This window comes from Diadema setosum, chromosome 15 (genome assembly GCF_964275005.1).
Source record: "Diadema setosum chromosome 15, eeDiaSeto1, whole genome shotgun sequence".
NCBI classification, from domain to species: Eukaryota; Metazoa; Echinodermata; class Echinoidea; order Diadematoida; family Diadematidae; genus Diadema; species Diadema setosum.
Window position 1 is genome coordinate 14,332,347 of NC_092699.1, and position 12,283 is coordinate 14,344,629.

Genomic DNA, 12,283 nt, shown 5'->3' on the forward strand with positions numbered 1-12,283 from the left:
TCTGATCATGTAATCATGATTTATGTACATTGATTCACGGCCCCATCGAAAAACAGCCTTTGCTGATTAGGCATTTTTATCCGTGGCAAAAATGTAATGTAATGTAATGAAATAAAATGAAATGAAATGAAAAATTTCCCTTGTCCTGGTATTTTGACACTGAAAAAGACGCATAATTTTTAATTACAACAGCAAATAACAAAGGGGAGTAGCTTATATCTGCTGCTTGGTAGTTTGTTTTTATTTGTTTGTTTTTTGTTCTTGTTGTTGTTGTTATTGTTGTTGTGACTGAGAAATATTGCATGATTTAAAAGATTACGGCGATCTATTCATTTTTTTTTTGTCTAGTCAAACGAATAATATCCACACCTGACATACAGTGCAGAACATCTTCATGCCACGTGCAGAGCATGCATGTTCTAACAATCTAAGGAGCGATTCTGATTTTATCTCCTAAAACAGCACCTCCTTCATTATACAGCCCAGGAATTAAAGCCATTGTCCTAGCTTGCAGACAAAACCTCCAACAATCCATCCGTTACCCACAGGAGAAGGGTCACACTGCAAATCGTTCCACCTGTAGTCATCAGCCACGTCATATTCCACGCAGTGTTGCGCATTATCATAGTTATTTGGCTGGTCTGATTTCCAGAAGGTATAATTTACATCCGAACCGTCACTCCATACAAAGGAACCCTCAGACTCCAGATCATTCAGTCCAATCCACACCAGTTGTCGACCGGTGAACTGTTGATTTCCGGTAAAAAGAACAGAAGGGAAATGAATAAAATGATTAGTTTCATTGCATATTACATATTCCTTTTTGGAGATTTGAATTCTGTCTCTTTGTGCATAGTACATAGTTTGTGTTACCAGAATGTATTGCTCCTTTAAAAGGCGTGAAGATTACTATAGAAATGAAAACGAGAAAGGCAACATACGCACAGGGATGTCCCATGTCTTTTGTGTTAAACGCCCCCATCCCCATTATCTTCCTCTAAGATGTAAAAACAGGGCGATACATGTACTTTCGCACACAAACAGAAACACACACACACACACACACACACATATATATTTGCACATACATTCAAGTTAACACACCCGAAGATGAGAAATAGTCTAGCGACCTATGGAAAGCCAGAATTCATGTCAAATAAAATTTCCTATTTTGTTTGGGAATAAATGAATCGAAGAAGTTTTTCACCAAAGTAAGGATTACGAAAGTTACAGCGTCTTTCTCTCTGTGTGTGTTTGTGTATGTGTGTGTGTGTACATGCGTGAGATGTCATAAGTACGGTCAGTTGATTTTGATGAACTCAGTCACAAATGATTGCAGAAAACGTTCCATGTTATATATATATATATATATAGATATATATATATAGATATATTACAATAAAATCATGACCGTACATCACAAAACGAACAAAAAGTCGCATCCCTTGATTTTACGTGAGGACTCAAAAAAGGTGAAATGGTTCAACCAAGTCAATCCTGAGTTTTTCATATTTTTTGAAAAAGTTATCCTTCTTCTATGTTATTCTTCAGTTTGGGATCTTTACATGAATGGAAAAGTGCGTTTTTAACAGTTTTTTTACAACCCTTTGTGGGGGAAGAGTAGAATGATCAGGCATGTCTTAGAGGCCACTTTTCATGTCTTGAAATCCTCTGCACACTCTTCAATTTTCAAGTCTAATAACTTTTGAAAAGATGACGCTCCTTCTTTGAAAGTTAGTATTAATTACGGGCAGAATGTGTTAATAGAACATGCTTAATATCAGCTTAATCTGATAATCCCTTCATTGTTGTTGCTCCAGTGGTTTACATCCTGTGTTTTGTCCATTTCACGGCACAGCTAGCATGGCTCGGTAAAGATTAAGCGCTTGAATAGACCGTGTACTTCAGAGCCTCTTTTCTCATTTCACACTTTTTTAGAGTGTGTGCTTTCTTTCCAGTATTTAGGTAGGTTAGGGGGGTCCGTTTGAATTGCGTTATGCATCATTTTGAAGCTTAGTGTCTGCTCTTTTGGAATCTGCCTTTAACTAAACATCCATATCTGGCGACTCTTTGTTGGTTTTGTGGTGCAAGGTCACATATATTATTTGTTATTATTAAGTAATCACTAAATGATACTAGATTTTGACAGTGTTGTGTCACAAATGTACACACAAGTAGTTAATATGTACATGTATCAAGGCTGTATGCATGGTTGTTTCAATGTGTATGTACACGGGGTGACTAGATTAATGGAGAACATTCTATATGATATAGATATAATACATACAGGCTGACCAGATCAGTGGAGAATTTTCCAGGTGGTATACAATGTAGCTACAGTACATGTATGCATGTGACAGGAAATACATTATAGCTCACTCAATCTAGAATGATTTAACCCATTCCAGAATATTCTAGGAAGTGCTGGCTGAGTGAGGCACTGCCCTGTAACCCAATGTGATTGGTAGTTAATTTTGGCAATGATGTTATGCACATAGTTAGGCAGTGAGTCATCCAGGATTCCTGGAATTTGGACTTGCTAGTATGTTCAGGTATGTGGCCCCAGGTTGGAGAAAATTACAGAATGTACTAGAAAGGGGTGAATGGATAGTATATAAGCAGGAGAAATTCTGAGGTAGGCAGAGTATCCAACACCTCTGCTCTGAGAGTTACGTCACTTCTTGCTCTGAAGCGACTTGTTATAGTCAGTTCTGTGTTACCTGCTGACCTGCTATACAAACTGTGTTTGTGGAGATAAGGCCCGGGAGACATTTTGCCTGCAGAGAATTGATTTGCCTACATTGGAGAGAGACTCCATATTTTAGTGTCAACGGACATTGTTACGGCAAAGCTGTGACGGGCTGGATTCCTTGCTGGACATTATTAAGTGAACCATCATTCAACGCATCGACTGGACGTGGTCGTCATAACATTGGATTCTGCACATTTCGCTGTGGACCTATACCCTGGATTTATAACGTGGATTATTGCAACCAGTGCCTCTGAATTTACGTTGGAGGAATCATTCATCGGTGCATCAAGGACCATTCATCTGTGTGTCGAACATCGTATCTGGACATCACCAGGGGACTATGTGAACATCGTCATTATCAGATTTTGGACTGTAATGCGTGTAAGTGATTCCATTACCGATTTATAATTGTTTCTCTTGATCATTATTGTACTGATCTGAAGACCGATTACGAGTCTGTACCCACAATATCGCTGTTAATAAACCGCCTGAACATTAGTTGGTTGTTTCTTTTGTGCGATCATTCTCAGAGTGATTTTGGTCGTAATAGTTGGAGTTTTAAGTTCTGATATCTAGTTTCTTCTGATTATGTATACTAAACAAACAACCTTTTTTTTTCTTTTTCTCGCGTACTCTTTGTATTGGAAAGGTTTTCAGCGTTTCTGTTTTCTTTCTTTCTTTAAGAGGGACTGTTATTGTTATTTTGCAATAGTAGTCATTTTGAGTGGGCCCCTTCACCTTTTTATGCGCAGAATGCATGTGTGTGTATTAATGTTTGCTGTTAGTATATTCATAGACAGGAACATAATGTTATTATTTTCTTCTTGAGTCTTTATTCACATTATACGTGTTCAGATTTACTCAATTTGTTGTATATCATGTTCAAAAAATAAATGAAATGCATTGAAATAGCACAGAAATGTTCTAATATCAGCCTGTCACAACACGACCTAGCTATCAAATCAAAGCAATTATTTCCAAAACAGATGAATCAGAAGGAAATGTGTATGTAATCAAACTTACATAATATTTTAGGTAAAAATAAAACTCATGAAGAGACGTTCACAACTCATTCCAAAGTTCATTGTGATTTCATTTCTCTATTCAAAGTTTGAAGTCCCTTTTTGTCTATTTTTTGTTAATTTTGTTACCTCTTGATTTATTCAAAATTAATCTTACCAACATTTCCCACAAAAGTTAATTCACCCGTGGAGAACGATTCCCGAGTACGTCTATGGGAAATGCGTTTTGTAGCAAAATCAGTCCGTCCTTAAGGGGAACCAACACCCTCAAACTTAATTTCTAAACAAAAGATGCCTGACAATTTTTTTGTTACATTATCAAAGGGCATATTAGAAAATCAGGAAAAAATAAAAATTGGCATCAAATTGCACTCGTTGCTATGGTAACGGCGCCATTTTGAAAATATCTTTTTTGATTCCACAGGCTACATTTTTCATTTTATTCAAATGATATTTGGTGAACTTACACCTTTAGATATTACCTATAAAGTATAGAAAGGGTTTTTACAAATTGTACCTCATTTACATTTTCTCTATGTTTCTTTTTATTTCGGTGGTGTCGAATTACATGATCTTAGAAATAACAGAAAAGACTTTTTTTTTTTGCTCTGTCAGTTTATTGAGTGTTTTTTCCTGAACAAACTCTGCAAATTTCATGAGAAAATAATGTAATAAAACTGAGATATAGATCATGTTTTAATAAATATCATTGAAATACAGATTCTGAGAAAATCATTGACAAAGTTAGCAACACATTATTTCACACACGAAGTTGGTATTGACCACAAGAAATAATGACCAAAATATCACATTTTGATGTTTTTAACAGGATTTTTTTTTTTTAGTTTTGGTCCTTTCACAAGAATAGATTGAATTTAACAGTTACAGAGCATATTACTCAGTATTTTCAAGTATTACAAAGCAATTAAACATCAGCAATCACTTCACTAGTCTAATGAAAACATAGCAACTTCTCATAATAAAGTGTAGGGTGGAAAGCTATCGCAAGTAACCTTATGTGTTACCAATTGATATGTACATGCACCTCAGCCACCTATACGTTCTATAATACTTCAGGTGCAAATGCAGCACTAATCAAAATCTACACACAGTTTCTTACAAAGTCAATTCAAAATGCACCAGACTCATATGTAACACCTTTTTTCAAGTGACGTTTTTTCTTGTTCGCGCACTTTTGCCAGCTCACGACGTTGCCTGCGTCGTTTTGCTTGCTCATTGGCCCGTAGAATGCTCTGTTTGATGCGAAGGGAATCTCGTTTCTTGGCTAATCGATGAAACTGTGATCCTGGAGAGATGCCCTGAAAACTGAGTGTTGATCCGAGTTGAGATGCTCCTTTGTTGAACGCAGCGACTGCCATTGCTACGCCCATGTCGACCTTGGGCCTGCTTGCAAATTGTGTCTTCGGAAGTCTCTTCCACACAATGGAATGAAATGACTCGCTCGCATTCTGAGTTTTGCCCCGTAAACAGCGAGATAAAAGGGCCTTGTCTGCTAAGTGTACATAGATTGGTTTGATGGCCTCTCCAACTTCCAAAGACAGTGGGGTTCCAACACGTTCCTTATGAGATTGCGGGGTCATGTTTTTTGCTGTCGCTTTATTGTAGAAGCACCACGATTATGGACCTTTCGGACAGAACTGATGCTGATGGTGCTCATCTGTAGACAGGGAATGATGTAGGGTGGCCATTACTGCATCATGCATTTCTTCACATGTTGAACTGCTCTGTATTGCTTTACCATTATACGCTGATAGTTTCTTCACCTTCCATTCAGTCAATTTTCCTTGTCCTTGTCCGCCGAGATGTAAGCCTTGCTTGCTGCTTGCTGTCCTAGCTTTGCGAAGATGCGAACCCATCCTTCTACTTACATGGTTTATGCATTCCTCCTTCACAATGGGATGATCTGTACCACAGAAATTCTGCTTCACTAGATGATTGTTGGTTTTTGCATTTCCATCACTGAGTAGCACAGTGTTTCAGTGACCTTCTCCAGAGCTTGTCCGCTTCCATGTATTCAAACGAATCTGAAGTTCTTTCCACATTTTGGGTGCAGTTATAGGCTTGTGTGCTTCATACCATTCTTTGTAATTGGTAGACTCTTTGTCCATATTATTAGATGCACACACAGAACAGTACTTGTACATGACATCACAGTCTTCGCTAAGCCCTGTCTCCAATTTAATCACAGCCGCTGTCCTGACCTTAGGTACGTGTCCACGCTTTTGCCATGACCCGTCGAAGCTTACAGCTACATCAAGGATATCATCATCCTGCATGCAGATCCGAGTTAGATAGTTTGTAGTGATTTCTCAATAACGAGCAGCATCTTGTAGTACTTCTTCACTCATCTTAGATGCTGCCTCAGCTGCATCCTTGGCATTAGTTCTGTGTGCTGTACTCGACAAACTTGGCATATCCATCATCATACACACACTCTCACAACCAGCATGTCCAACTCCAATATTTGAAAATGATGATACAACACGTCTTGACATCTGGAATGCCTGACTGTTAGGAACACGACTAGAACTAAGTTCATTACTTACTACAACCTCACACACTGAACAACTCACTTTCATCCCTATAACCCCATATCCACTATTTTCTGTTTCGAACGACAGAGTTCCACTAGATCTACATTCTGGGCAAGTGGGCGGTATGTTACTGATAAGAGCTTGAAGCTGCAATGTTTCTGCTAATATAACAGCAGGGGAATTTCCGTCATCTGTTGAGAGCATAGAGCTACTGTCACTATCACTGTCTTGAGATAAATATGGAATCGGAGACTGGGAGTGGGATGTACTTGGTCTGTTTGGATCTAGATCGCAGTGCACAAGTTTGGCGTTTGCTGCTGCTTCTACATGCATTGTTTGACTACCTATATCAATTAGCTTCCTTTCAGAGGCAGTTCTACATGAAGGCCTATTAGCAATTATCTTCTGTCCAGTTTCACTTGTAGTGGGACTGTATTGCACTTCCTGGCTGGAAATGCCAGTATGAGTAGAGCTACTACCTCCGCTACTGCTACTAACATGTAAACTAGTATGTGGGACTGTACAGTGCAACTTCTGACTTACCTCAGCATCCGGCGTTTCGTGTGCAGATTTCTCCTTTTTTTTTCTACATCCTAACCTCTCCTGATACCCTATCTAGCTGCAGCAAGCTGCTTTTTCCTGCTGAGATCGCAGCATTATGATGTCATTGATCCCAAGGACCAGTGAGCATCAAGTACTCGGTTAAACCCCTGATTCTGGATATATAATGAGCTTGGGTAGTAGAATGCATTTCCAGGAACAGTACATGAATATTCATTACTCTATGGGTTTGTGAATGGGACCATCGTATGCAGCTGTGTACAAGCTTTCTGGCAGGATGCACGGTGTGGGGGCTATTCTATTTAGTTACGAGGGAATGAAGGGTGAAATGTAGCCTAAATAAGAAGATTTTTTTCAGTAGCTTTGGAGGAGTGTGAGGGTCATTTGCACACAAAATGTCTTTTTTTTTTCTCCAAAAGAGAAAATTTATGGGGAAATTACTTTCAGATATGATAGTAGACAGTTTAAATCACCCCTAACACCCCTTATCTCAAAATGAGTGGAAAAATCCAAAATGGGTGATTTGGGGGTTCTCTTTCCCCTTAGCGGGTTAGAGGTGAAATGAGATGTAAAGTCTCTTGTTGAAAGTATACGTACCCGTTTGTTTCGTATGGATTCAAAGAGAGTACTAAGGAAATCCATCTCCTCCTGGGAGTGAATGGACACAAGGTGACCAAGCTGACCGGTGGTGGCGCCCTCCTCCCAGCATGGCTTCGTAAATGACTGACATTGTCTTTCGGCCTCCTGCCACGTCACACTTTCTGCTGAAAAGTACCTACAAGAGCAATCAAGCACCTATTCATATTACCAGGTGATTTGCAAGTGATTAACGTCTCACCCGAAAGAATGGATAAATCTCAATGTCATTAAATCTACACTTAAACTCTAGTTGAAAAAGAAATGTAGAAAAATTCAAATTTGAGTCAAAAATCAAATTTGATTTTGGTTTCAAAAGAGAAAATATGAGATTTAAAAACTAGTGGAAATAGATAAAAGACATTTAAATCTAAAGATTTATGCTGGGTTAAAACTTTCTGTGTCAAAACTAAACTTACCTACGTTATTGTTCAGTTATTCACAATTTCAAATTGTGTTATAAAGAGGTATTTTCATATGTTATCAGGCCTAACAACGCCTAATTAGGGTGTGTGTGATCAAATTTTAGTTAACATTTTGCTGGTATATAAAAGAAGGTGATACAGATTCATCAATCTGGAAAAGGATGTAGTATAGGTATAGGTGGTAGGACTTTAGGAACAGGTTAGGATAGGATTAAATAGGATTGGGATTAGGGTATTTATGATCCAAAATTGTGCCCGTATAATCGCTTAACTCTAATTGTTTAAGATACCCAATAAAAAATAAACATTACACGTTCTTAAAAAGGTTTTCTGGACGTTCTAGACGGATATGAAAGGTTCTCTAAACGTTCTGGAACGGGTCATAAGACTTTGAAGACGCTCTCAAAACGTTTTTTGAACGTTCTAGACGGTTTTTAAAGGTTTTCTGGACGTCCGCAGAACGTCCACACAACTCTTTGATTATTCTTAAACGTCCAAAAGGTTTTCTGCAGTTCCTTAAAATTGTTTTTAAACGTTTAAAAAACGTTTCTATAACATCCATTTGAAACGTTTTAAATCTGCGAAAACATTCCACAAAAGACGTTCTGAAAACGTTTTGATAAAACGTCCAAATAACAAACTTGGAACATTTCAAGAACGTTCAGAAAACGTCCAAATGTTATCTTGGGTATTAAAGTACACTTTTATTTTCCGCTTTAGTGTCTTCTAATTCTGACAATTTTCAAAGATTTCCTTACTTGAATATCAACAAATATAGGGCCTACATTAATATTCATGATATATGTTAGGTACCGGACGTTTAGTTTTGTTAATTCCGATAACGTTTACAAACGTTTTGTAAAGGACGTTTTATTTTGTAACGTCCGTTGACGTTTTAAAAGAACGTTTTCCAAAAACCTGTACTTAGCGATAAATGCTAAGGGCAAAATTTGACGTTAAACGTACGATTTTGAAACGTTTTCCGTTTTACGTTAAGCACAAATCATAAATAATTCACTCCAATATACTTACTGGCACCAGTATGAAACCTTCCGTGCTAGTGTAGATAAACACTGTACACTTGAAAAAAAAAATCAGGGAAAGAATGTCTTTTTCTTCTTAACTTTTGGTTCATCTATGTCTTTTTCCCCTCTTACCTCTCATCTGCCCAATTCACTGCATTACTTCCGCTCAGAACTAATTATTACTTAAGACAGGGCTCCACACTAACTTTTATTGATAGATTATAGTTGATTTTTATTTTTTGGTGGCCCGAAAGTCAAATCTAGTGGCCCGAAAAAAAAATCAAGAAAAACATAAGAAAAAACGAAATCGGTCCCACTAAACATAGAAAAAATAAATATTAAGCATTACTGAAGTGATACAGGTACCCATGTCTAAAATAAATGAATGGAAAATTCAATCATCTTACCGTTATTCTGTGTTCTAAAATTTAGCAAATGGGCTTATAGATTATTATAAAGGTTGATGCCTATTTAGGTGGTCAAAACTTACGTTTGAAATGAGAAAGTGGGAGCATTTGCAGACATTTGTAAGCATCCGACATTTGTTTTAGTATTGAAAAGAGCCGAAGCTACAGTTATTAATTTCTGATTGTAAAAGCAATCATCTAACATTTACTAATGTTTTAGGACCTTACGGAGCCGAATGTTACCGTTAATCATTTTCAAATGTAAAAGCAAACAATCGACATTCATTTTAGCATCTTACGGAGCTGAATGTTATCCTTATTCTTTTCCAAATGTAAAAGTAACAATCTGTTATTTATTTTAGCATCATACGGAGCAGAATATTACCGTTATTCATTTCCATTTTTAAAAGCAAACATCCGACAATATTTTAGCATCGTAAGGAACCGAATGTTACTGTTTATCATTTTTGAACGTCAAGGCAGACATCAGACATTCATTTTACCATCAAACTCAACTGAATGTTACTGTTATTAATTTCGAAATGTAATAGGAAATATCCGACAATTATTTTAGCATCGTATGGAGCAGAATATTATTGCTATTCACTTCCGAAAGTAAAAACAATCATCTGACATTTATTTTAGCATCTTCTGGAGCCGAATGTTATTGCTATTTACTTTCGAAAGTAAAAGCCAACATCCGACATTTATTTCAGCATCTTCCAGAACTGAATGTTATCCTTATTCATTTCCGAACGCAAAAACAAATATCTGACATTAATTTTAGCAGTTGTGTTGAGTATCATTGTGATTCATTTCCGAACGTCAAAGGGATCGTTCGACATTTACTTTAGCATCTTCCGGAGCTGAATGTTATTGCTATTTACTTTCGAACGTAAAAGCAAACATTCGATATGTATTTCAGCATCTTCCGGAACTGAATGTTATCCTTATTCATTTCCGAACGCAAAAGCAAATATCTGACATTAATTTTAGCAGTTGCGTTGAGTATCATTGTTATTCATTTCCGAACGTCAAAGGGACCGTTCGACATTTACTTTAGCATCTTCCGGAGCTGAATGTTATTGCTATTTACTTTCGAACGTAAGTGCAAACATTCGACATGTATTTCAGCATCTTCCAGAACTGAATGTTATCCTTATTCATTTCCGAACGCAAAAACAAATATCTGACATTAAATAAGCAAGCATCCGACATTTATTTTAGTATCATACGGAGACGAATATTATCGTTATTAATTTCAAAAATTAAAAGCAAACATCTGACATTTATTTCAGCATCTTACGCAGCCGATTGTTACGGCTGTTTATTTCCAAAAGTAAAGGCAAACATCCAACTTTTTTTTTTTTTGGTGGCCCGACGTGCGTTTTTGGTGGCCCCGGTCCACCGGGCCACCGTTAGTGTCGAGCCCTTCTTAAGAAGAATACCCCACATTAATTCTGTTCTCTGCACTCACTTGTCCTATTCTGTCACTTACAGTACGTCAAGGCACAGTTCCACGTGATGTTACATAAGATTCTTAATCTACGTTAACAGGACCACATGAATATGAAGCTCTACCCGGGGTTTCGCCCTTCAAACCTTCTTTTCGTTTCCTGCATTGTTTACTTTGAGTTTGTGTATCAATGAAAGAAAAACTTTGCAGTCACTTCCACGAAACTTTCAGATTGCACCCATTTTATATCATTACAAGGAAAATGCAAAATATGTTAGTTTTACTAGCTAGGAAGTATATTTGTCACAATAATTTGTGTCGACAGTTTGACTAATATCTCAGCGATGTAGAATGGGAACTGAAGTGGAGCTACCAAATTCAGCGCAAGAATCCGGTCATTACTTGATTGAATTCTCCCTCATCTCATCGAACCCCTCAACCATACCCCTGGTAAAATAAGTGCAAAATAAGTAAATTGTGCATTTGCTTCGACTCATTCTGCATAGTCTGCGTCTGGTTATTCCCCTCCTCTGTCCCCTTTCCATCCCCCCCCCCAAAAAAAAAGGAAAAGACCAGAAAACAAGCGAAAAAAAAAAAACCACCCAGCAACAACAACAACAATACAAAACACACACACATACACAAACAATCAAACAAGCACACCAAGAGACAGAGTACTAATGCAGGGTTGCAGAAATTTTTCAAGTAAGGTGTGCTGCTTGAGCATTGAATACAAATAATTTGCCACTTTTTTTAATCTAATGAGACCCAGAACTTTCAAACCAAAAACGGTAATCAAAGAATAAACCTGTTACCTGTAGCACATGCCTTGGAAACCCGTCCACATCGGAGGGCAGCCGCATGCCCTTGCACAGGAACCCGGGAGCTTCGGCAAAATCAAACCGACAGTGACGGCAAAGCAAAGCAGAAACAGTTTTCGAGACATGACTGAGGGTATACGAACTTACAAATAAATTGATGAAGTTGTGAATAATTTGCCTTGTTATCAAGAATGATATGCTTTTCCTTCCTCTCCTATGTCACAATGAGCCAGATTTGTCGTAGTGGATATCTAGAGTCCCGTGTTGTTCGGAACACGCGCAGGTCCAGACTGAACGCTCCCGATTCAATCAGTGTCCTAATATTTTTGCTATAACAATATGTCGCTTAAACAGGAACTTAAAAAAAGACAGCATCACAGACACGTACTGTAGTGGGTAACCGATAAGTCTCTAGTAGAATTGCCTGTTGATCCTCGTGGCCAGAATCACGTCATTGGCTAATTGCCTTTCTCGTTACTCGCCATATCCAAAGAGATTGGCCAGCTGCCTGTTTGTGTCCTGTCGATATGAATGTTGATCGGCTAACTACCTGTACTGGTCGGGTTGCTTGCGATATGAATATTCATAAACGTATATCAGGAATCTCCTTAATATAGGCTGTG

The 12,283-nt window shown here is 37.7% G+C and overlaps 1 protein-coding gene across 1 annotated transcript; it reads right to left on the reverse strand.

The window, feature by feature from the left end:
- Positions 1-489: 489 nt before the first annotated feature.
- Positions 490-11,785, reverse strand: LOC140239071 (alpha-N-acetylgalactosamine-specific lectin-like). The gene is made up of 3 exons (XM_072318968.1): positions 11,655-11,785; positions 7,488-7,665; positions 490-747 (listed from the first exon to the last, which is right to left on the reverse strand). Exons 1-3 carry the CDS (start codon positions 11,783-11,785, stop codon positions 490-492), a joined length of 567 nt encoding a protein of 188 aa, XP_072175069.1.
- Between the last annotated feature and the right edge of the window lie 498 nt (positions 11,786-12,283).